General features: G+C 61.5%; 2 protein-coding genes across 5 annotated transcripts; one reads left to right on the top strand and one right to left on the bottom strand.

Moving 5' to 3' along the window:
* Positions 1-950: 950 nt before the first annotated feature.
* ANO8 (anoctamin 8) lies at positions 951-10,709 on the bottom strand (the record flags this gene model as incomplete). The annotated part of the gene is made up of 18 exons (XM_082834862.1): positions 10,456-10,709; positions 9,577-9,687; positions 9,318-9,450; positions 8,997-9,135; positions 8,820-8,916; positions 7,710-7,826; positions 7,499-7,626; positions 7,240-7,401; positions 6,761-6,913; positions 6,520-6,646; positions 6,339-6,394; positions 6,161-6,235; positions 4,617-5,429; positions 4,178-4,369; positions 3,945-4,076; positions 3,753-3,863; positions 2,189-2,864; positions 951-1,354 (listed from the first exon to the last, which is right to left on the bottom strand). Exons 1-18 carry the CDS (start codon positions 10,559-10,561, stop codon positions 951-953), a joined length of 3,732 nt encoding a protein of 1,243 aa, XP_082690988.1. The 5' UTR covers positions 10,562-10,709.
* A 1,408-nt stretch (positions 10,710-12,117) lies between these two features.
* On the top strand, positions 12,118-15,624 carry GTPBP3 (GTP binding protein 3, mitochondrial; the record flags this gene model as incomplete). 4 transcript variants are annotated; one of them, XM_082837480.1, is made up of 9 exons in its annotated part: positions 12,118-12,329; positions 12,751-13,004; positions 13,114-13,200; positions 13,291-13,493; positions 13,665-13,737; positions 13,833-13,976; positions 14,370-14,535; positions 14,768-15,046; positions 15,220-15,624. In XM_082837480.1, 9 exons carry the CDS (start codon positions 12,118-12,120, stop codon positions 15,443-15,445), a joined length of 1,644 nt encoding a protein of 547 aa, XP_082693606.1. In that variant the 3' UTR covers positions 15,446-15,624. The 4 variants fall into 4 exon arrangements, with proteins under 4 accessions (XP_082693606.1, XP_082693607.1, XP_082693609.1 ...); XM_082837481.1 differs by lacking the exon at positions 12,118-12,329 and adding an exon at positions 12,359-12,412; XM_082837483.1 differs by lacking the exon at positions 12,118-12,329 and adding an exon at positions 12,360-12,412 and having other exon boundaries at positions 12,757-13,004; positions 14,831-15,046.
* Between the last annotated feature and the right edge of the window lie 3,892 nt (positions 15,625-19,516).

Here is a 19,516-nt window from a genome sequence, read left to right as displayed (position 1 = left end):
GCAAGTGCCCCTTCCTCACACTGGCTCCCCCAGCCCTGCCTGGGGTGGGGCCCGTTGGGCCCTGAGCCTTTGTATGTGGGCACACCTGAGGGTGGGAGAGGCCATGTCCATCCCTGATCACAGTGAAGGGTCCCAGCGAATAGGGTCTGAAAGCTGTCCCACAGTGGGGCATCCCGGCCCTTCCCGGAAGCCACGCCCCAACATGCCATCCCCTCAACATCGAGACTCAGGCACCAGGTGCCTTCCGACTTCCACACCCAAGTTCTCCCCGCAGCCCTTGACTCCTCAGATGGCAGCCTGGGAGACGTGTGTGCCAGAAAGGGTAGCCCTGCACGACTGAGGCCGACTCAGGACGCAGGCCCAGGGCCCAAACTGCTGAGTCCTATCAGCACTTTGAGATTTCTTCCTTAGTCTAGGAGGCCGAAGATGGGGCCTGAGGCTCTGCAGCTCCTCCCAGGGGCCCCTGGGCCTGGATTTTTGGAGTTTTCCAGCCATGGCCTGGAGACCCAGTTCTTTGGAGGAGTTCCCTAAGGGTCATAGACAGGGGGGGGACCCACCCTAGGCCTGCCAGGCCCCCAAAGAGCTGGCCCCAACCTCGTCATTGGGCCCCTTACGTCCCTTTTCCACAGCTCCGCCCTTCGGCACTGTTGAAATATACTTTTTATTGCATTTCTGCCGTTTTACAAAAATATGACAAAATAAATTAAAAACAAATAAATAATCGCCTATTCTGTGTGTGTTTTCTGTTGTTTTGGGGGGGTTTCCTTTCCTTTCCCCCCATCCTGGTCGAAAGGAAAACGGCAGATAGAGGGGCCCCAGGCCCCCGGCCCTGACCCAGGAGGGGGCAGCCAATACTGGGATACACCGACAGCAGCGTTTTCTGGGTGGCGGCTGCCGCCCCGTCCGTGATTGATATTGCATATGAAAACAGGAAGGCAGGGCGGGCGGAGCTAATGCCAGCCGCTGGGCCAGCACACGGCCTGGGGACTGGGACTGGGACTGGAGCTGGGGCTGGGCGACGGTGCCGGGGGCTCCGGGGGCTCGGAGGTGGGAGGCAGCGGCGGCGGCGGGAGGCTGTAGAAGCTGGCGTCCCCCGGCAGGACGCCAGCTGCCGGGGCGGGCAGGGGCCCGGCGAGGGCGCAGGGCGGACACTCGGCGGCGGCGGCGGCGGCGGGGGCCTGGCGGGGGGCGGCGCCCTCGCCCCCGCAGCCCCACGGCCCGTCCCACTGCCAGCAGCCGGCGGGTGGCGTCGGGGGCCGGGGCAGCGGTGTTGGCGGCGGCGGCGGCGGCGGCGCAGGGCTCCGGCTGCGGCGGGTGCGGAGGGCCGGGGCGCCCACCGGGGCCGGCGCTGTCCCTGCGGAGGCGAGAGGGGCCGTTCCGGGGAGATGCCGGCCTCGCCGCTGGACCCCGCTGGGGACCCTGCCCGCGCTCCCTCCGGGCTTTCAGGCACATGGAGGGCCTTATTGCTTCTGATCAGTGACAAGGGGTGGGCTTCTTCGGGTGCATCCCCCGCCTCTGGGCACTGGGCCCCTCCCCGTCACGGAGAGAGGACGGTCTGAGGAAGTCCCTCTGACTTCTGACCTATATCCCTGGTGCTACAGCTGCCACCTCTTGGGCTCCCTGGGATGGGCTGCTGGACTCCGGGCTGGGACGGGGTGGGAGGGGCGGCAGTGAGGCCTGTGGCTCTGCTCGGCACACGTGTGGCTGCAGCCCTGAACTCCCTGGGTGGGCAGCCTGAGCTCCACCTCCCAGAAAGGCCACCTCTAACAGCTGGGCTGCAGGATGGGGACTTGCATAGAGGCCTGGGGGTCCAGGGCCCCCAGAGTGAGCTGGGTGTAGGGTCTCATGGGGGCAGGAGAGGCAGGGCCAGGTGGTGAAGGGGCCTCCCTCATCTCTCCTGGCACTGGAGCATGGCAGGCCGTGCGAGGGGCGCTGGGACGAGGGGCTTTGGCATCCCTCCCCAGGGGTGAGGAGGGTCAGGCACAGGGCTCCAGGCTCTCCGGAGTCCCGGAAAGACTGGGTAGGCTTTGACCAAGAGGCTCCATGTACCACATACCCAGGTCCCCAACCGGTACCGGGAGACTGGGCCTCCTCTGTCCCCTTCAGCCCCTCTCCCCAGGCCTGGACACCCCACCCCTATCCCCAAAGCCCAGCCCAGAGTCCCCACCCCCGAGTTAAAGCTTGTGACCTGAGCCTTCCTCTTCGGGCCGGGGTGTGTCCGGCTCCTCAGCTGCGGCCTCGTCTGCCGGCCCACTCCGCTGGGCTCGGCTACCACCACTGCCACCGCTGGGGGTCCCGTCCTGCCGGGCCTGCCCGCCCGCCCCGTTGGACCCGGCCTCAGCCCGGGCCCCGCCGAAGGGGAAGAGCTTGCTGGCGTGGAAGGCCTTGGGCGGCGAGTGGCTACGCTCTGGGTCCCGCCGGGTCTCGGGTGACTTGAGGAATTTGAAGCTGAGGAAGGCCGGCAGGCGGGTGTCACTGCCTGTGGGAGACGGGGCAGGGGGCGGCCGGGCAGTGAGGTTGGCCCCCGCGCCGGCCAGCGAGGATGCAGCCCCGGACGACAGGAACTTGCCCTGCAGTGGGATGATCTGCTTCAGCTTCATGACGTTGTTAGGTGCCAGCAGGGACCCCGGGCGCTTGGGCCGCTCCGGCCCATGGCCTCCTGCCGCCCCACTGCCCTTGGCCTTGGCCGAGGCCTTCTCTGGGGCAGCAGGGTCCAACCCGGAGCCCTCAGCCCGAGCTTCCTCCCGGCCACTGGCGTCGCGCTCCCTGCGGGCATGATGTTCTGCGTGGCGCTGGCGTTCCTCCTCCTCTCGCCTCCGCCGCTGCTGCTGCTGGTAGCGGTGCTGGGCCTGGCGCTCATGTCTCTGCGGGCAGAACGGGGCCATTATGGGGACACTGGGAAGAGCAGGCGGGCAAGCAGGCACCAAACCAGGCCCGGGCCCATGCCGGCGCTCTCCTGCGGAAGTTGGGAGAGATCCGAACGCTTCTTGGGTACCAGCTGCATCCCTGGACCCACCCTGGGGCTCTCTGCAGAAGTGGGGAGAGATCTAAACACTTATGGGGCACCAACTGCATCCCTGGACCCATGCCGGTGCTTTCTGAGGCCTGAGAAGAGAACGAACATTTACTGGCCACCGCCTCTGTCCCTGATCCCCTGCCAGACACCGTCTTAGGAATTGGGAGAGTGTAAACAAATATTGGGCCTCAGTGGTTCCCCGCTTTCTGGAGAACTGGTGAGAGACAGAGCTGTGACTGCCCCATGCAGTGGCCGGTAGCCACACACGGCTTTGTCAATTTAAATAACTGCAAAGAAAAAGTCTGTTTCTCAGTGGCACCAGCCCCGTTTCAAGTGCTCGTTGGTCATCTGTAGTGAGGGGCTACATCGGCAGCACGGATATAGAACATTTCCATCATCGTGGAGAGCTCCATCGGTTGGCACCAGTGAGCTCCCTGGCCTTCTCTGCAGCTTTCTGAGGAATGTGGCAGCGGCTTGGGCTTCTAGGAAGCGTCAGCTGTGTCTCTGGCCCCCAACAGGGCAATGCTGGGCAAGCTGGTGGATGACAGTTCGTGAGTGCCAACCTGGTGCTGGATGCCACCAGGATCCCAGAGGGGACCAGGCCCTTTTGGAACGCTAATTATTACACCAGGCTCTGAACACCCACCCTCCTGCTAAGGACTGGACGGCCAGCCAGGCTAGGTGGAGAAGCCCCACGGAGCAGAGACATAAAGCGCACTCACCCCAGCCCACATACCTTGAAGGCCTCCCGGCGCTGGTACTCCAGCTTGGCCATCTCCTCAGCCACCCAGCCCGGGATGTCGGGGATGGCCACGTGGATGAGGTACTTGAGAAGCAGAGCGAAGTGCTGAGGTGACAGAGGAGGAGGCTGCAGGCACGGGGACACCCACCCGCCGCCTGGCTCCCCCAACCCGGCCGCCAGCCCCACCTCAAGCACCACCACGGACACGATGGCCGCCTCGGGGCTGAGCCAGGGGAAGAGGCGCTGCAGCTGCCCACACTGGCCAATTAGATAGCAGTTGACTACGATTGCCAGGACGCCCATGGCCTCCATCACCTTCTGCAGGGGGACAGGCGGGCTCAGGGGGTGCCCAGCCACCCTCCCCAGCACCCGCTCCTCCTTGGTGCACCCCGGCTTGGGGCCCTCAGCCCTCCCCCCACCTGCCACTGGCCAATGCTCTCCACCCGCTGCCCAAAGGGCCGCTGCAGCCCCGTGCACAGCTTGAGGGCGTCACTGCGGATCTCGATGAGGTTGTTGATGAGGGCGCAGAGGGCAGCCAGGGGGAAGGCAGACGAGAAGAGCACGACGTAGCCAAACTGCACAAACATCTCCTGGTAGTCCTGGAACGTGTCCTGTGGGCGGGCACCTGGGTGGGGCCTAGGGCTCTCCCTCCGCCCAGGACACCTCCTCCCTTGGACCGCCTTCCTCTCCTCAAGCCCACCCCCCAGATTATTCTGCATGGACCCAGAGCTCCCCCTCGGGCAGGTTCCTGACCACATGAAGGGTCCCGTTATTCCCTCCCATCACCCCCAGGCCCTCCACCTCACTGCGCTGCGCCCCTCGGAGGGCCCGGCCCCTGCCCTCAGGCGCCCTCCTCACCTCGTATTTCTTCATACAGCTCTCGAGCTCAGCCTGGGTGAGCTGGGCCGAGTGTTCCTCCTCGGGTGGGTCGATCCAAGATGACCGGTTCTGCCGCCGCTGCTTCCGGGCTGAGTCACCCAAGCCCGGCTCTGGGTCTGGGCCCCCATCGGGGCCCTGGTCGCGGCCCTCACCTCTGGCCCGGCGGAGCAGGACAGCCGGGGGCTCCCGTTCAGGGCTGCTGGGAGCCCCCTCGGCCTCATCGTCCTCCTCGGCCAGCGTGAACACGCCAGCTTCCAGCCCCTTCTCCACCATGGTGGGGCTCCCCTCCTCCAGGAGGGCCTCCGGCCTTGGGCCCAGCCGCCGCCGCCCAGCCCCCCGCTCAGCAAAGCTGACCTTCTTCAGCCGAAGCCCGCAGTCCAGGAGGCCGCCCTCCTCGCCTTCCTCCTCCTCGTCCTCCTCCTCTTCGTCCTCCTCCTCCTCCTCGTCCTCCTCCTCCTCCCTGCCCCCCCGAGGCCCGTCCCCCACCTCCCCACCTTCCCCTGCTGGCCGACGCTCCATGGTGGCCTCCTCCTCCTCCTCAGGCGCCCCGCAGGCCCCACTGAGACACCTGCGGCCCCCCCCACCGCTGCTGCCACCGACACCCTCTTCAGCCTGGGCTTCGAGGTGGCGTGCAGGGCGCCGGAGGCTCAGTAGGCCAAGCAGGGCACGGGCCAGCTCCCAGGCAGCCCGCAGGCCAATCTCGCCACGGCCCAGCCGCCGGTACAGGTGCGGCTGCAAGACCTCTCGAACATTCTGGAGGAACTGGCGGGTGATCAGCAGCGTGGCCAGCATCTGGGGGCAGGAAGGGGGTGGAGAGAGGCCACGTGGGGGGCGGGCGGGGCTCTGGGCACCGGGACAGGCTGCGGGGACTGGGCACCCGCCCTCCCAAAACACGCTTCCAGACACACCCTGAACCCAATTTGGATGTCCCTGGACACGGAGGCAACCCCAAACCGCAGCTGGGCAGGTCACAGCACTCCTAGCCAATCTCCTGGGCAGGCCATGGCTTTCCTGCTTGCAGCACCGCCCAGGAGCTCACTCAGCTGGTGGCCAGGGCCTCCGGGGGCTCCTGCCACCTGCACCCCGTCAGCGGAAGCCCATCCCCTCAGAGCATGCACCCTCGGCTTGGTGTGAGGCCCCCAGCATAGCCACATTGCCCACCCCGGCGAGGCCCCGAGGGCTCGCCACCTGCCAGTACTTTGGCCCGGGCCATGAGCAGGAGGCCCCGGAGGGAGAGGAGGAGAAGGCAGAACCGCAGGGCCACGAGCGGGACCAGCACCGCCCAAAGCTGCCGCTCGAGGCTCTGGGACAGGGACAGGACGATCAGGAGCTGTGGAGGGACCGACGGACAGGTGGACATACAGATGGAGGGGCGACAGGTAGAGAGAGGACACACAGACAGACAGAGAGGAGAGAAGGATGGAGGAGGGGGGGAGGGGCTGGAGAGCCCATGGACCCGTCGGGCCAGGTCTGGCCCCCCCACTGGCTGCCATGGGGGGCACTGCTTCAGGCCGGGGTCTTACCTCTTTCAGGCGCTCCATGTCCTTGAGGTAGAAGCCAATGTAGAAGAGGCTCAGGTATGAGTTGACGAATTGGAACTGTGGGAAGCAGGCAGGTGGGTGGTCACCCTGCCACCTCTGTCCCCAGGAGCTCCCGTGTATCCCCTGCAGAACCCCTGCCTGCCTGCTGGCCACCACTCACCAGGACAACCTTGATGATGAGGTGCTTCTCGTAGGCGCTCTCCAGCCGGTAGTTCTCTGGGGGCCAAGGAGGCGAGTGAGGGGGTGGCCCAGACCATCATGGGCGGCAGGCACACCCCGCAGGGCGGCGGGGCCCTTCCTCCTGGGGGCTGGGCAGTGGGACCTCCCCTCGCAGGGCATACCCATGTCGTTGAGCCAGACGGCCAGCTTCTTGTAGCCCTCGGCGCTTGCACTGACCAGCAGGGCCAGCATGACTTTGGGCAGGAAGCGGGCGAGACGGGGCAGCCCCTTCACGCTCAGCACCAGCTCCTGCGGGGGCAGGGCATTCACAGGTCACCCCGGCAGCTGGGCTCCGCTCACGGCACACCCGGACAGGTGGCCGCCAGGTCGGGGCCAAGGCCAGGGCTAAGGGCTGGAGGTCACCTGCAGCTGGAAGCAGCCGAGCATGAGCAGGAACACACAGGCCAGGCAGGTGAGGCACAAGGGGAGACTCACAAGCAGCTGGAAAAGCAGCCGCTTCCAGGGCGGGTAGTAGAACTCCTCGGCCCGAGTCACGGGGCTGATGCGCCGCACGCCCTGGCAGAGGGTGGGGGCCCGGCCCAACGAGAGATCAGAGGGGCTGCCTCTGCCCTGCACCCTTCCCGACCCTTCGACCTCAATGTCTCTTTGTCATGCTCTGCTACTGCGGTGCCCCCGCCTAATGCACCCTTCCCAGCCCCTCAAAGCCAATTTCCCACCCCTCTCCCTTCGGGCATGGGGAGCCCCCACTTGGCGCGCCATCTCGGGCGCTGCAGCCCTACTTCACCCCTCCCTTTGTTCTCGCAGTGCTCCTCGCCCAGTGTGTTTGCTCTTTTTTTTAACCCCATTCTCAAAGTCCCTGAACTCAGATCCCCCCGACTGACCCTGAACTGGGGCCGTGGCTCCTCCACAGCTTCCCCGGGTGAGTCCAGCGTCCCCCACTTGTAGGCCAGCTCTGCTCCCCTCCGTTTCCACTCCTCCAAGAAGAGCGTTGACCAGACCACGTTGAAGAGGGCAAAGACCACGCAGGATACATCCCGGCTTGTCTGGGGGTGGCAGAGGAGGGCTGAAATGTTGGCTGGCCCAGTCCAGGGAGGAAGGTGTCTTGGGTGTCCCAGCCCCTGTGCGGTCCACACCCGGCACCTGATCAGCCTCTGTGAATGTGTACAGGACAGAGCCGAAGACCGCCGGGTACACCATCGCCGATGTGTAGAAACCCAGCCAGGCGAAGTACATGGCAATCTTCACGCCAAAGTAGTCGCAGATCTCATCTGCCAGGGACAGGGGTGTCCCAGTCAGCCCTGACTGTCTCCTGGGACCCCACCCCCACCCCCACCCCCTGGCCGGACCACACCTAGAGGCTGGTTTTCACACACAGCCTGCACCCATGACTTCATGAGGCGGTTCAGGATGCGCTGCTCGTGGACTGGGAACACCTGCTGGATGATCCCGCGGGCCGCCAGTTCAGGGACTGTTGGGGGACAAGAACCCTTCTGCCTGTGCTGGGCCTGGCCAGCCCCCCTCGGCTGAAACCCAAGTCATAGCTTTTTGCCTGCTCTTAAACTCGCAGAGGCTCTTCCCAGGAGAGGAGTTCTTGGTGGAAGGAATATCCGGTTCTTCCTCAAAATTTGGGAGGTGCAGGGGCAGGAGGGGAAGGGTGCAGGAAACCTGAGAAGGTGGGATCCCAGTGGGGAATCACTTTTTTTTTTTTTTTTGGCCACACCGCACGGCTTGCGGGATCTTAGTTCCCCGACCAGGGCTCGAACCCGGGCTCCCTGCAGTGGAAGTGTGGAGTCCTAACCACTGGACCACCAGGGAATTTCCCTGAACCACTTTTTTTTTTTTTTTGCGGTACGCGGGCCTCTCACTGTCGTGGCCTCTCCCGTTGTGGAGCACAGGCTCCGGACGCGCAGGCTCAGAGGCCATGGCTCACGGGCCTAGCCGCTCCGCGGCATGTGGGATCTTCCCGGACCGGGGCACGAACCCACGTCCCCTGCATCGGCAGGCGGACTCTCAACCACTGCGCCACCAGGGAAGCCCTGAACCACTTTTTTAAATAGAGCTATTTGGCCTCAGCTCATTGCTCCAGATGTCTGAGGAATGGTGCAAAGCTGGCATTAGAAGGTGAACTTGCAGCGGCTCGTTTCCTGGAGGGGAAACTGAGGCCCAGGGCTGCACCACACAGTACGCGGTGTGCTGTCCATGGTCCTGCCCCTACCTTATCCCAGACCCAGAGGAGGATTTCTCCCGGACCTGCCTCCGAGGGGACAAGCCCCACCCCTTTGCTGAGGCCACACCCCTTCAGCTCATTGATTGATCTCCAGGCCCCGCCCAACTCTTCAGTAGCCCCTGATTGGTTGCATCTAGGCCTCACCTTCCTAACCCTCCTACTTTGATAGCTGTCCTCTAAGAGCCCCAGCCAACTCCCCACATATGATTGGAAGGTTGGGACCGCCTCACTCACTGATTGGCTGGTCCTCCAGAAAGCGCACATTGTGCAGTGCCTCTCCCTGCTTGGCACGGAGGTTCTGCAGCCAGAAGCGGATGATGCTCTGGCGCTCCTGCAGGGGACAGGGCGTGAGCACAGGGAGCAGCCGCCCACGGGCTAGGAATGTGCGCTGGGGGCCAGAGCCGGCCGCACCTGGGAGGTGAAGAAGCGCAGCTCACTCTCCACATTCTCGTAGATGAAGTCCTCCTCGCAGGAGAAGCCGCGGGTGCCCCCGCCAAACTCAGTCTTCACTGCTTTGCGCAGACCCAGCTCGTCGGCCCCTCTGAGTAGGCTGCAGGAAGGGCAGGGGAGGTGGGATCAAGGGGAGACCCTGGCTCACCATCCTGGAACTAGGGATGGTGTACCTGGTGGCCGTCAGGGACAAATGCGGGGTGGCTGGACCTCGCAGTTGGTGCTTGGAAGGGCGGGGAGCTGAGTAGCAGGGTCAGCGAGAGGCCAGGGACAGGGACTCGCCTCTCATACGTGGCGGTGACGAAGAAGGCGTAGGCACGCGTGTGGCGATGGTGGCGGACTTGCACGATGAGCTCGGGGATGCCCACGCGGATGTGGTTCAGCAGCCATAGCAGCGTGTGGTCATCGGTCGTGTCTGCCAAGGGGCACAGGGACCGATAGCTCTTGCCACGGGTGGTCTAAGGCCTCCTGCAGACTCCTACTCAGGGGAGCCCAGCTCAAGGGAGCTCACTCTGGACCCTGGGGGGATGGACACAGGTACCTGGGAAGGTCATCAACACGTCGCAGTTCTCTGTGGGCACCGTCTTCATCCATGCCTTGTGGGACACCAGGTACCGACCCACCTGCAGGAGCCGCTTCCCAAAAAGCTTATCTGGGGAGCAGGCAGGGCAGGCTGGGGTCAGGCCATTCCCGGATCAGAACCCTGGCCTCCAGTCTTGGTCCCTCCAGCCCTTGCCCCCGATCACACACTTGCCAGGGCTCCTCGGCTCTCAGCTTGGCATTCAAGGCCCTGCGAGCTCTGGCCTTGGGTTGTTTCCTTCCCTCCACGTCCTTGCACCAGCCAGGCCCTTCTCCAGGAATGCCCTTCCCCCAGGTCCTCCGTTACAAATCTTACTCATTCTCGAGGCCCAGCTCCGCCTCCAAAACCACAATCGATGGGGCGCTCACTAGCAAATCTGAGCGCCTCACCACATTATGTCAGTGCGTCCTCATAGCTGGGCGCGGTTCTTACCCCCATTTCACAGGCGAGGAAACTGAGGCCCAGAGCATTTAAGTCACGCGCCCAAGGTCACACAGTAGAGCAGGGATTCGAACCCAGGACTGTACGATTCTGTAGCCTCTGTGGAGAGGCTCTCTCAAGCGCATCACTGCTCGGCAGCGATCCGGTAGCCCAAGGGGTGACTGGGCTCAGCCCCGGGCTGGGGTTCTAGGAGGGGCGTGTCGGTGTCCCTGCGCTGGGAGCCCCCACCCGCTGCACCGTCCCAGCCGCGCCCGCCCGGCCGCAGCCGCTGTGCCGGAGGAGCGGGCCCCTCGACTGGACTCCAGACCGGGACCGCTGACTCCAATCCCCTCCCCGTACAGCCGCCGCGAACACCCCAGGCACCTGCCACCCTGTCAGATCCAGGCGCTGCACACATACCCAGAACTCCGGACGCCGGGGCTGCAGGCTCGCCGTCCGGCGGGGGCCTCTTGCCACGCTCACCCTCCAGGGACGTGCCCCCGGTGCCGGAGGCAGTTTCGGCCATTGCGAGGGCAGGGCAGGTCAGGGGCTGCGGGCGGCTCAGGCGCTGGGGGACCGCGGGCTCATGGGGCGGGTGCAGCCACGGAGCGCGCCAGAGGAGGAGACAAAGGCCGCGCCCGCCCGCGCCGGCCGCCGTCCCCGCGTGCCCGAGCGCTGCTTCTCGTCCCCGCCCGCGCCGAACCTCGATTCTCCTTCCCGGCCCCGGACACGTCTTTCTCTGGTTCTCGACTCCGCCCGTGTTGTTTTCTGGGTTTCGTTCTTGCCCGCCCACCTCGCTCTCTGGTGCTCGTTCCCGCCCGCACCGAACGTGCGTTCTCTTCCCGGTCCCCGCCCGCCCCGGGCCTGGATTCTCCGCTTCGGAGCCTTAGTTTCGCCTTCGGTTTGGAATCTGAGATGCAGGTCCTGCCTTATGACCTTAGCACATGCTGTTTAGCTACCTAGGTCACTCTTCACGCCCTCGTTGTCCAGTTAACCCCTGCACCCTTCAAGATGTAACGTCCTCAGGGAGGACCCGATAGAGTTATCAAGTTTAGCAAATAAAAATACAGTCCTCCTAGTTAAATGTGAATTTCAGATAAATGAATAAATTTTTAGTATATCCCAAATATTGCCTGGGACATAGTTATACTAAAACGTTACTCCTTGTTTATCTGAAATCTACATTTAACTGGGTGCCCTGTATTTTGCCTGTCACCCGGACCCCCTGACCATCCTGTGTAGCCTCCTCCGTTAGACTGACAGGCCAGCGAGGGCAGGGACCCAGACTGATTCTTAGTGGTCACACGGTAGGCGTTTGATGTATACTTTTGACAGATGGAACAACTCGGAGACTGCGAATGTCATCATTCGCCCGTGTTTTACAAATGAAAAAACTGAGCAGGGCGAGGCGTGAGGTCATTAGAACTGTGTCCTGTTCCCGTCTTCCCGAAGTACAGGCGGGCTGCCCGCTCTCTCCGTCCAAGAACCAGAAAATTAGCCGCGAGAAAACACCCCCGGAGACCCCGCCCATCTGGTGCCTGGAATTCCACCATCTGCGCTTTATTTCGCGAGCCGGCGCTGTCCTGGGTTAACCTGAAAGTAATCTTTGAGACTCCCCTTTCTGGCTTCCGGGGAGCCAGAGACAGACCGGACACTCAACTCCGCAGGAGCAGACCTGGGCCAGAGTAGCCCAGAAGGGAAAGAAGACTGTGCTGGGGGTCCTTGGGAGGTTTCCTGGCGGAGGGGGACCTTGGAGCTCGGCACTGAGGCAGAGTTTGTCAAATGATGAAGGGTATCCGAGGCCCAGGGTACGGCGGGAGGGAAAGATGGGGAGGGGCGAGAAACTGTAGAGTTACGAGAAAACAAGTAGAAGTCTTCCCAGAAATTTTGACAAGATTTTCCCAGAGCCAATGCGTAGGTCCCCCGGACCTCATCACTCCCGCCACTGAGACGCTCTTGCTTCGACTCAAACACTCGCCTCTATAATTCCCACTGCTCTATGCCAAGCCCTGTCCTTACTTCCACCTCTCACTTCCGGTGTCTAGGATCCCGGCCGCTCTAGGATCCTAAAAATTCTGTCTAATGTTGCCGGTGGAACACCCTTTCACTGCACCCCGGCGTGCGAGCCCCTTGCCTCTTTCCCTGGCATTAGCCAGTAGAAGCGAAGATCTTCAGTGGGTGGGCGGTACGTCTTCTAAGGGGCCCAATGGTAATCGAGAATCGTTGAGCGCTTTACCAGTCGTGCCGCGGAGTGGGCGGGGCTTCCTGCCTGGACTTGCAGACTCCCGGGCTGGGTGAGCAGACGTGTCGCTGGTTGCGAATCCATGTGGCGGGGGCTGTGGACCCTGGTAGCCCGGGCGGCACGTGGGCCTCGCAGGTGGGTCGACCTGGGGAAGGGGTGTGACAGCGTAGGGCGCTACTTGGGCCCCAAACCCTCTCCCTGGGATCTGGGGGCGCAGTTCCCTGCGGCAGAACCACCTTTCCCCTTCTTCCAAGCCCCAATCTGTCCATCCCCCTGCCGCAGAGCCCACATCTGGGTCAACTTCTGCTCTCAGAGATCTCAATCCAGTCATCTTCCGGCCTCAGACCCTCCAGTCTGTCCATCCCCCAGCCGCAGAACTTCCACTTGGGTCAGCTTCCGACCATCGAGCCCACTATCCACCTGCCACTCTGACGGCAGAACTTCTCAGATGCACTGACTCTCCTCCTCTCCAGTCCCAGACCGTGCACGCGCCAGGGCAGTGGCGCCCCGGCCCCCGGTTCCGGAGCCACTGTCTTCGCGCTGAGCTCCGGCCAAGGCCGCTGTGGCATCGCGGTGATCCGAACCAGCGGCCCCGCCAGCGGCCAGGCCCTCCGGAACCTCACGGCCCCCCGGGACTTACCCCCGGCCCGCAAAGCCTGCCTGCGCCTGCTCAGCGACCCCCGCTCTGGGGAGCCTTTGGACCGCGCGCTGGTGCTTTGGTTCCCGGGTGAGGGGCTCCAGATCCAGAACTGCATGTAGCTCCGATGACCCAGCTTCCTCCTTCCAGGCGTTGCCCAGGCTGTATCCTCCTGACACCTATCTCCTCAACATACTAGGTCCCCAGAGTTTCACGGGTGAGGACTGCGCGGAGTTCCACGTGCATGGAGGCCCGGCTGTGGTGAGTGGTGTCTTGCAGGCCCTGGGTGAGTCTGCAGCCTTGGGTTTGAGATATGGCTATGTCGGTGGGCCTAGGTAGGGGCCAGGGGGGCTCAGGACCCTGGACCTTCCCGTAGGCAGTGTGCCAGGGCTGCGGCCTGCGGAGGCAGGCGAGTTCACCAGGAGGGCGTTCGCTCACGGGAAGCTCAGCCTGACCGAGGTGGAGGGGCTGGCGGATCTGATCCATGCAGAAACAGAGGCACAGCGGCGGCAGGCCCTGAGGCAGCTAGATGGGGAGCTGAGCCATCTCTGCCGCGGCTGGGCCGAGACTCTCACTAAGGCAAGTACACCATTCGCTCATACCTTGCCTCAGAAACCCTACCTAACCATCTCCTATATTAGCGCTTCCTGTCTATAAGCCTCCAGTCTGACCCCTTATGTCGGGCTGGACCTGGGCATATTGAGGGGTAGGTTTCTGTGTGATCGCACTATCCACCCCTCCCTCCCTCAGGCTCTGGCCCACGTGGAGGCCTATATCGATTTTGGTGAGGATGACAACCTGGAAGAGGGAGTCCTGGATCGAGGTGGGTCTGCCTGCCTGGGGGGGTGGGAGGTGGGGACATTTGGCATCTCAGCCCCCCAAGGCCTCCTTACTCCCTCTCCTTTCCTCCATCCACAGCTGACAGTGAAGTGCGGGAGCTGGAGGTGGCACTGGGCGCACATCTTCGAGATGCCAGGCGCGGACAGAGGCTCCGCTCAGGGGCTCATGTAGTGGTTGCAGGACCTCCCAACGCCGGCAAGAGCAGCCTAGTGAACCTGCTCAGTGCGTGGTCAGGGGGCGGGGCCCAGGGCAGGGGGCTAGGAGCGGGCGGGGTGGGGGTGGGTGGCTACCGAGCTTTCAGGGATGGGGAAGGGGCCAGGGAGGTCGAAGAAAAGGTCCAGCCCGGGGCTTCCCTGGTGGCGCAGTAGTTGAGAGTGGCCGATGAAGGGGACGCGGGTTCGTGCCCCGGTCCGGGAGGATGCCACATGCCGCGGAGCGGCTGGGCCCGTGAGCCATGGCCGCTGAGCCTGCGCGTCCGGAACCTGTGCTCTGCAACGGGAGAGGCCAAGGCAGTGAAAAAGGTCCAGCCCGGGGGTGGGGGTGGGGGTGGGTGGAGTCTTGGGGGAGGGGCTCCCTCATCTCCATTCCTCCCCCTTCCTCTGACCCCACCCCCAGGCCGGAAGCCTGTGTCCATCGTATCCCCGGAGCCGGGGACCACCCGAGATGTGCTGGAGACCCCCGTGGACCTGGCCGGGTTCCCGGCGCTGCTGAGCGACACGGCGGGGTTGCGGGAGGGCGTGGGGCCTGTGGAGCAGGAGGGCGTGCGGCGCGCCCAAAAAAGGTGGGCAGGCAGGGCGGTGGGAGGGGGAAACGGGGCCCTTCCTCTGCTGTTTCAACCGGTTGCATTTATTTTTCATTCTTCCTTAATGAGGAAAGGCTACTAAGCCCCATTAAGTGGGGACCCAGCTATCTGGGGAGGGCAGCTTTTTAAGTTCGGCCTCTGCCCCTGCCCCTGCCCAGTGCTCCTAATTGCTCAACTCTGAGGTCCACGCTCCGTTTTCCCGCTTCCCCAGGCTGGAGCAGGCTGACCTCATCCTGGCCGTGCTGGATGCTTCTGACCTGGCCTCTCCGTCCAGCTGCAACTTCCTGGACTCCGTTGTCATCCCTGCGGGAGCCGGGAGCCCAAATGGGCGCAGCCAGCGCCTCCTGCTGGTGCTGAATAAGTCGGACCTGCTGCCAGCTGGGGGCCCAGATCCCAGTGCTGACCTGCCCCCTTACCTGTTGCTGTCCTGCCTGACTGGCGAGGGGCTGGATGGCCTCCTGGAAGCGCTGAGGAAGGAGCTGGCTGCATTGTGAGTCCCCCTTGCCCGCTGGGCAACCTCCCTCTGTCCAAGTTCAGGGGCTGAGCCCCTGGCTTTGGGCACGAACCTACCCTGCCAGCTCAGTTTTTGTATCTAAAAAATGGGTATGATTATCCCTCACCCCTTTGAATGTTGAGAGAGACCCCATCCTTTGTCCCTTGCAGGTGTGGGGACCCGTCCACAGGCCCACCACTTCTGACACGGGCGAGGCACCAGCATCACCTCCAGGGCTGCCTGGATGCCCTTGGCCACTACAAGCAGGCGAAAGACTTAGCCCTGGCGGCTGAAGCACTTCGGGTCGCCCGAGGGCACCTGACCCGCATCACCGGCGGAGGGGGCACCGAGGAGATCCTGGATATCATCTTCCAAGACTTCTGCGTGGGCAAGTGAGGGGGCGGCCAAAGCTCAGACCCAGGCTGGGTGGACACCCAGAAGCCTTGAGGCATCTGGGAACAGCTTAGGCCAAGTGGGAGTCTCAGCCCCTAGGGGAAGAACTTGACCCCAAACGGTGAAGCCTCTGTTGCTGGTTGTGACCAAGCCACAGCTGTCCAGATTCCCTAGCAGGGACTTGCTGGGGGTTCAGGCCCAGGAGTGGGGCTGAATGGAGGTCTCTTTTGGCACTTGATGCTGGGGGACTAGGAGTGGAGGGTTGGGATGGAGGTCAGAGGGTCTCAGGGGTCTTTGTTTCATAGTTTTTAACTTATTTTGCAAATGCCAAAGGAATATAAAAAACTCAGGTGATCCGGAAACATTTAAACACCCCGTCCCTGGGGTCACAGCTTAACTTGTATAATTCCGGAGCTTTCTCTGCATGTTTGCATACTTGGAGCTGCACCTACAAAGTGTGTTGTATCCTGTATTTTGTACACAAATTGGCGTTTATTGCTCTGCAAGCTGTCATTCCTTTTTGTAGTATTAATCTTGCAACTTTGCTTCTTTTTTTTTAATTTTTCAATTTTATTTTATTCTTTTATAAGTTTATTTATTTATTTATATTTCTGGCTGCATTGGGTCTTCGTTGCTGCACGCAGGCTTTCTCTAGTTGCGGCGAGCAGGGGCTGCTCTTCGTTGCGGTGCACGGGCTTCTCATCGTGGTGGCTTCTCTTGTTGCGGAGCACGGGCTCTAGGCGTGCGGGCTTCAATAGTTGTGGCGCGCAGGCTCTAGAGCGCAGGCTCAGTAGCTGTGGCGCATGGGCTTAGTTGCTCCGCGGCATGTGGGCTTTTCCCAGAGTAGGGCTTGAACCCGTGTCCCCTGCATTGGCAGGTGGATTCTTAACCCCTGCGCCACCAGGGAAGCCCTTAATTTTTATTTATTTATTTATGTATTTATTTATTTTCTTTTTGGCTGTGCCACATGGCATGTGGGGTCTTAGTTCCCCGACCAGGGATCGAACCCGCGCCCCCTGCATTGGAAGCACGGAGTCTTAACCACCGGACTGCCTGGGAAGTCCCGAAACTTTGCTTCTTTTATCTTGTTTTATCTACTTCCTTTTCATGCTTAGTCATTCATTCAGTGATTCATTCACTCATTCAGTGAATATTTATCCAACACCTACTGTGTGTTAGAACCGTACACATCATTTGATGGGATCTTCATAACAGCACAATGCAGTGGGTATTTTGTTACAGTTTTATAGGTGAGGAAATAGGTTCAGAGAAGTAGTTAGTTGCTGGAGGTCCCCAGCTTTGGGATTTGCACATAGGTCTGTTCAGGTTCAATTTGAGTTCACTGCAGGCCTTCTGGGCAACAGGCCGTGTGTAGGGGGGCTGGGATCATTGAGGGGAATAAGCAGACATAAATCCTGCCCCTGTTAAAGAAGAGACACAGTTCCTTTTGGTGAGGCCTGATGGCTGCTGGGCAAACTTACAATGAGGAAACCTGACCTGGTCAGGGGTGGACATAAGGGCAGGCTGCCCTGCAGAGGTGGCATCTGCACCGACATCCTAAAGGTGAGAAGAAGGAAACCAGATGGGAGAGGCTAGCAAGAGCATCCCAGGCGGAGGGCACGGCACGTGGAAAGGCCCTGAACACATCACGGTGTGTTCGAAGGACAGCAAGGTGGCCAGTGTGGCTGGAAGTAGAGTGATGAGGGCTAGAGAGGAGGGAGAAGAGGTCCAGGAGGAGGGGAAGATCCTGATAGCGAGGCCTTTGATTCCAAGACTTATGGGTGACCTGACGTGGTGGTGATGAACCAGCAGAGGGCGCTTTGCTCTAACAAAGAAGGTGCCTGGCAGTCCTCCAGGGAAGCTCCGGGCCCCTAAGGTCCCGGAGATCCAGGCTTCCACACCCACCTGGTGGCATATGAATGGTTAACTCCCCTTTTGCCAGAGGTGGACATGGAGTCTCAAATAGGGTCAGGATCTTTTCCAGAATCAGAAAAAAATCACCTCCAGTAGCTGAAGATACAAACTCGGTTTCAGGGGACACGTGAGCAGAGGCTGGGAGGTGTCCAGGGCCCACCACCCAACTAAAGGGACCTCCGACCCCGTTTCTTCATGACTTCATTGCAATATGTCACAGTCTGTTGATTTGTCTGCTTGTTCGACAGCTGCTGCCCCCCAACCCCCACCATGATAGGCTTCTGGAGGGAAAGGGTCACTCCATGAGTTTAGTGCATGGATATTACTATTATGTCCATTTTGCAGAAAGACAAGAAGAAGCAACAATCTGGGTCTAGAAGAGGTGGGTGCCCAGATGTCCTCTGTGTGGGCAGGGCCTGGAGGGCTCCCAGGAGGGGTGAGTGGGGTCTGGGTGGGGGAGATGCTTTTGGGGAAGGATGCCTGGGCCCTGGCACACAGCTGGACTGAGGTCCTTGGCTACGGTCCCTTTTTTCCAAGAAGGGAGAGGCGGTTTGTGGGAAGCAGCCATGGGGGTTATTTATAGAGGTCACAGGAAATCCCCAAAGAGTCAGAACCTCACCCAGCGGCTGGACCACAGGGTCTGCCAATTACTCCCTGACTGGTACTCAACTCCTACCTGGCTCCCCGCGGGGGGTGGGGGGGGCGTGGAGATGGGGAGGACACCAGCCTGGAGAAGTCAGAGCTACAGGGTCAGGGCTGGGAAGAGGGAAGGATGGGGCCCAAGAGGTACCCAGAGGGAGCAAGAACTATGCCTGGCGCATCTAGGGGGGCTGCCTGGAGGAGAGATCTCTAGGGCTGGGCCTTGGGGGAAGAAGAATTTGCAGGCAAGAAAAAGGCATTCTAGTCTGAGGGCACAACACAAAAGTCACTGAGTAGTCAAAGAGTCAAAGGTCCAGGACAGCTGGAGGCAAAGGCGGCATTGTGTGTGAGGAGGGAGGGCACAAGAGAGCTGAGGAACTGGGCTTTGTTCCCAGGGTAATGAGGAGCCATGGAGGGTATGTGAGCGGGAGAGGCACATGGTTAGATCCCATGACGAATAGATCGGGTGTGGGGGTTGATTAGAAGGATGATATTGGGATGCTCTGAATGGGAGAGACCAACCAAGAATCAGAGACCTGCGCCCATGGGTCCAGAGAGTTAAGGATGACGATGATGATGATTCTGGACGCACCGCACTGCTTGTGGGATCTTAGTTCCCCGATGAGAGATCGCACCCTTGCCCGCTGCAGTGGAAGCACATAATCTTAACCACTGGACGGCCAGGGAGGTCCCTAGGATGGTTATTATTACACTTATTTCTAGGTGAGTAAATGGAGGCTGAGATTGACTGAGCCAAGATTTGAATGCAGGAATGTCAGAGTCTGGAAGCCAAACTCAGGTGTCCCACGGTTGCTTGGGGTTGGCTGCTGTCGGCATCCTCCCCAGGACTCCAGGCTGCTCAGGCAGTAGGCTCAGGGTCAGGGACGTCCCTGCTTCCTTGGGGCCTCCAGACTGGCCCGTCTGGGCGGCCAGGCCTGGCTGACCCTCCTGCCCTTGCTTGGCGGGGCCCCAGCCGAGTGTTTCCTGCAGCGGCCTGTCTCTCGCCCGGGTTCCTGTATCCAGGAAATATCGCTCCTTTGTCCCTCCTGACTAGCCTGCCCTAAGCGTGGCGTTGCCAGCCTCGGCTCCTCGTGATTCATCCCCTCCCTGTCCAAGGTCCCAGGGGATGGGCTGGGAGGGAATCAAAGTGGAGAGACAGACAAGCTGAGATTCTAGACCACAATTTTTTTTTTTTTTTTTGCGGTACACGGGCCTCTCACTGTTGTGGCCTCTCCCGTTGCGGAGCACAGGCTCCAGACGTGCAGGCCCAGCGGCCATGGCTCACGGGCCCAGCCGCTCCGCGGCATGTGGGATCTTCCCGGACCGGGGCACGAACCCGTGTCCCCTGCATCGGCAGGCGGACTCTCAACCACTGCGCCACCAGGGAAGCCCTTGACCACAATTTTTAGGCCATTTACCACCAATGGCCATTTGCTTTGTTTCCTGGAGTTTTCACTTCTCGGGGATAAAGTGCCAGGAATGGGGTTGCTGAGCCAAAGGATTTGTATGTCTTTTCTTTTT

Source organism: Leucopleurus acutus, assembly GCF_964270905.1.
Source record: "Leucopleurus acutus genome assembly, chromosome: 3".
In the NCBI taxonomy this organism is placed as follows: domain Eukaryota; kingdom Metazoa; phylum Chordata; class Mammalia; order Artiodactyla; family Delphinidae; genus Leucopleurus; species Leucopleurus acutus.
Note: the sequence above shows the minus strand (reverse complement) of the source record. Positions and strands in the feature narration are given on the sequence as shown.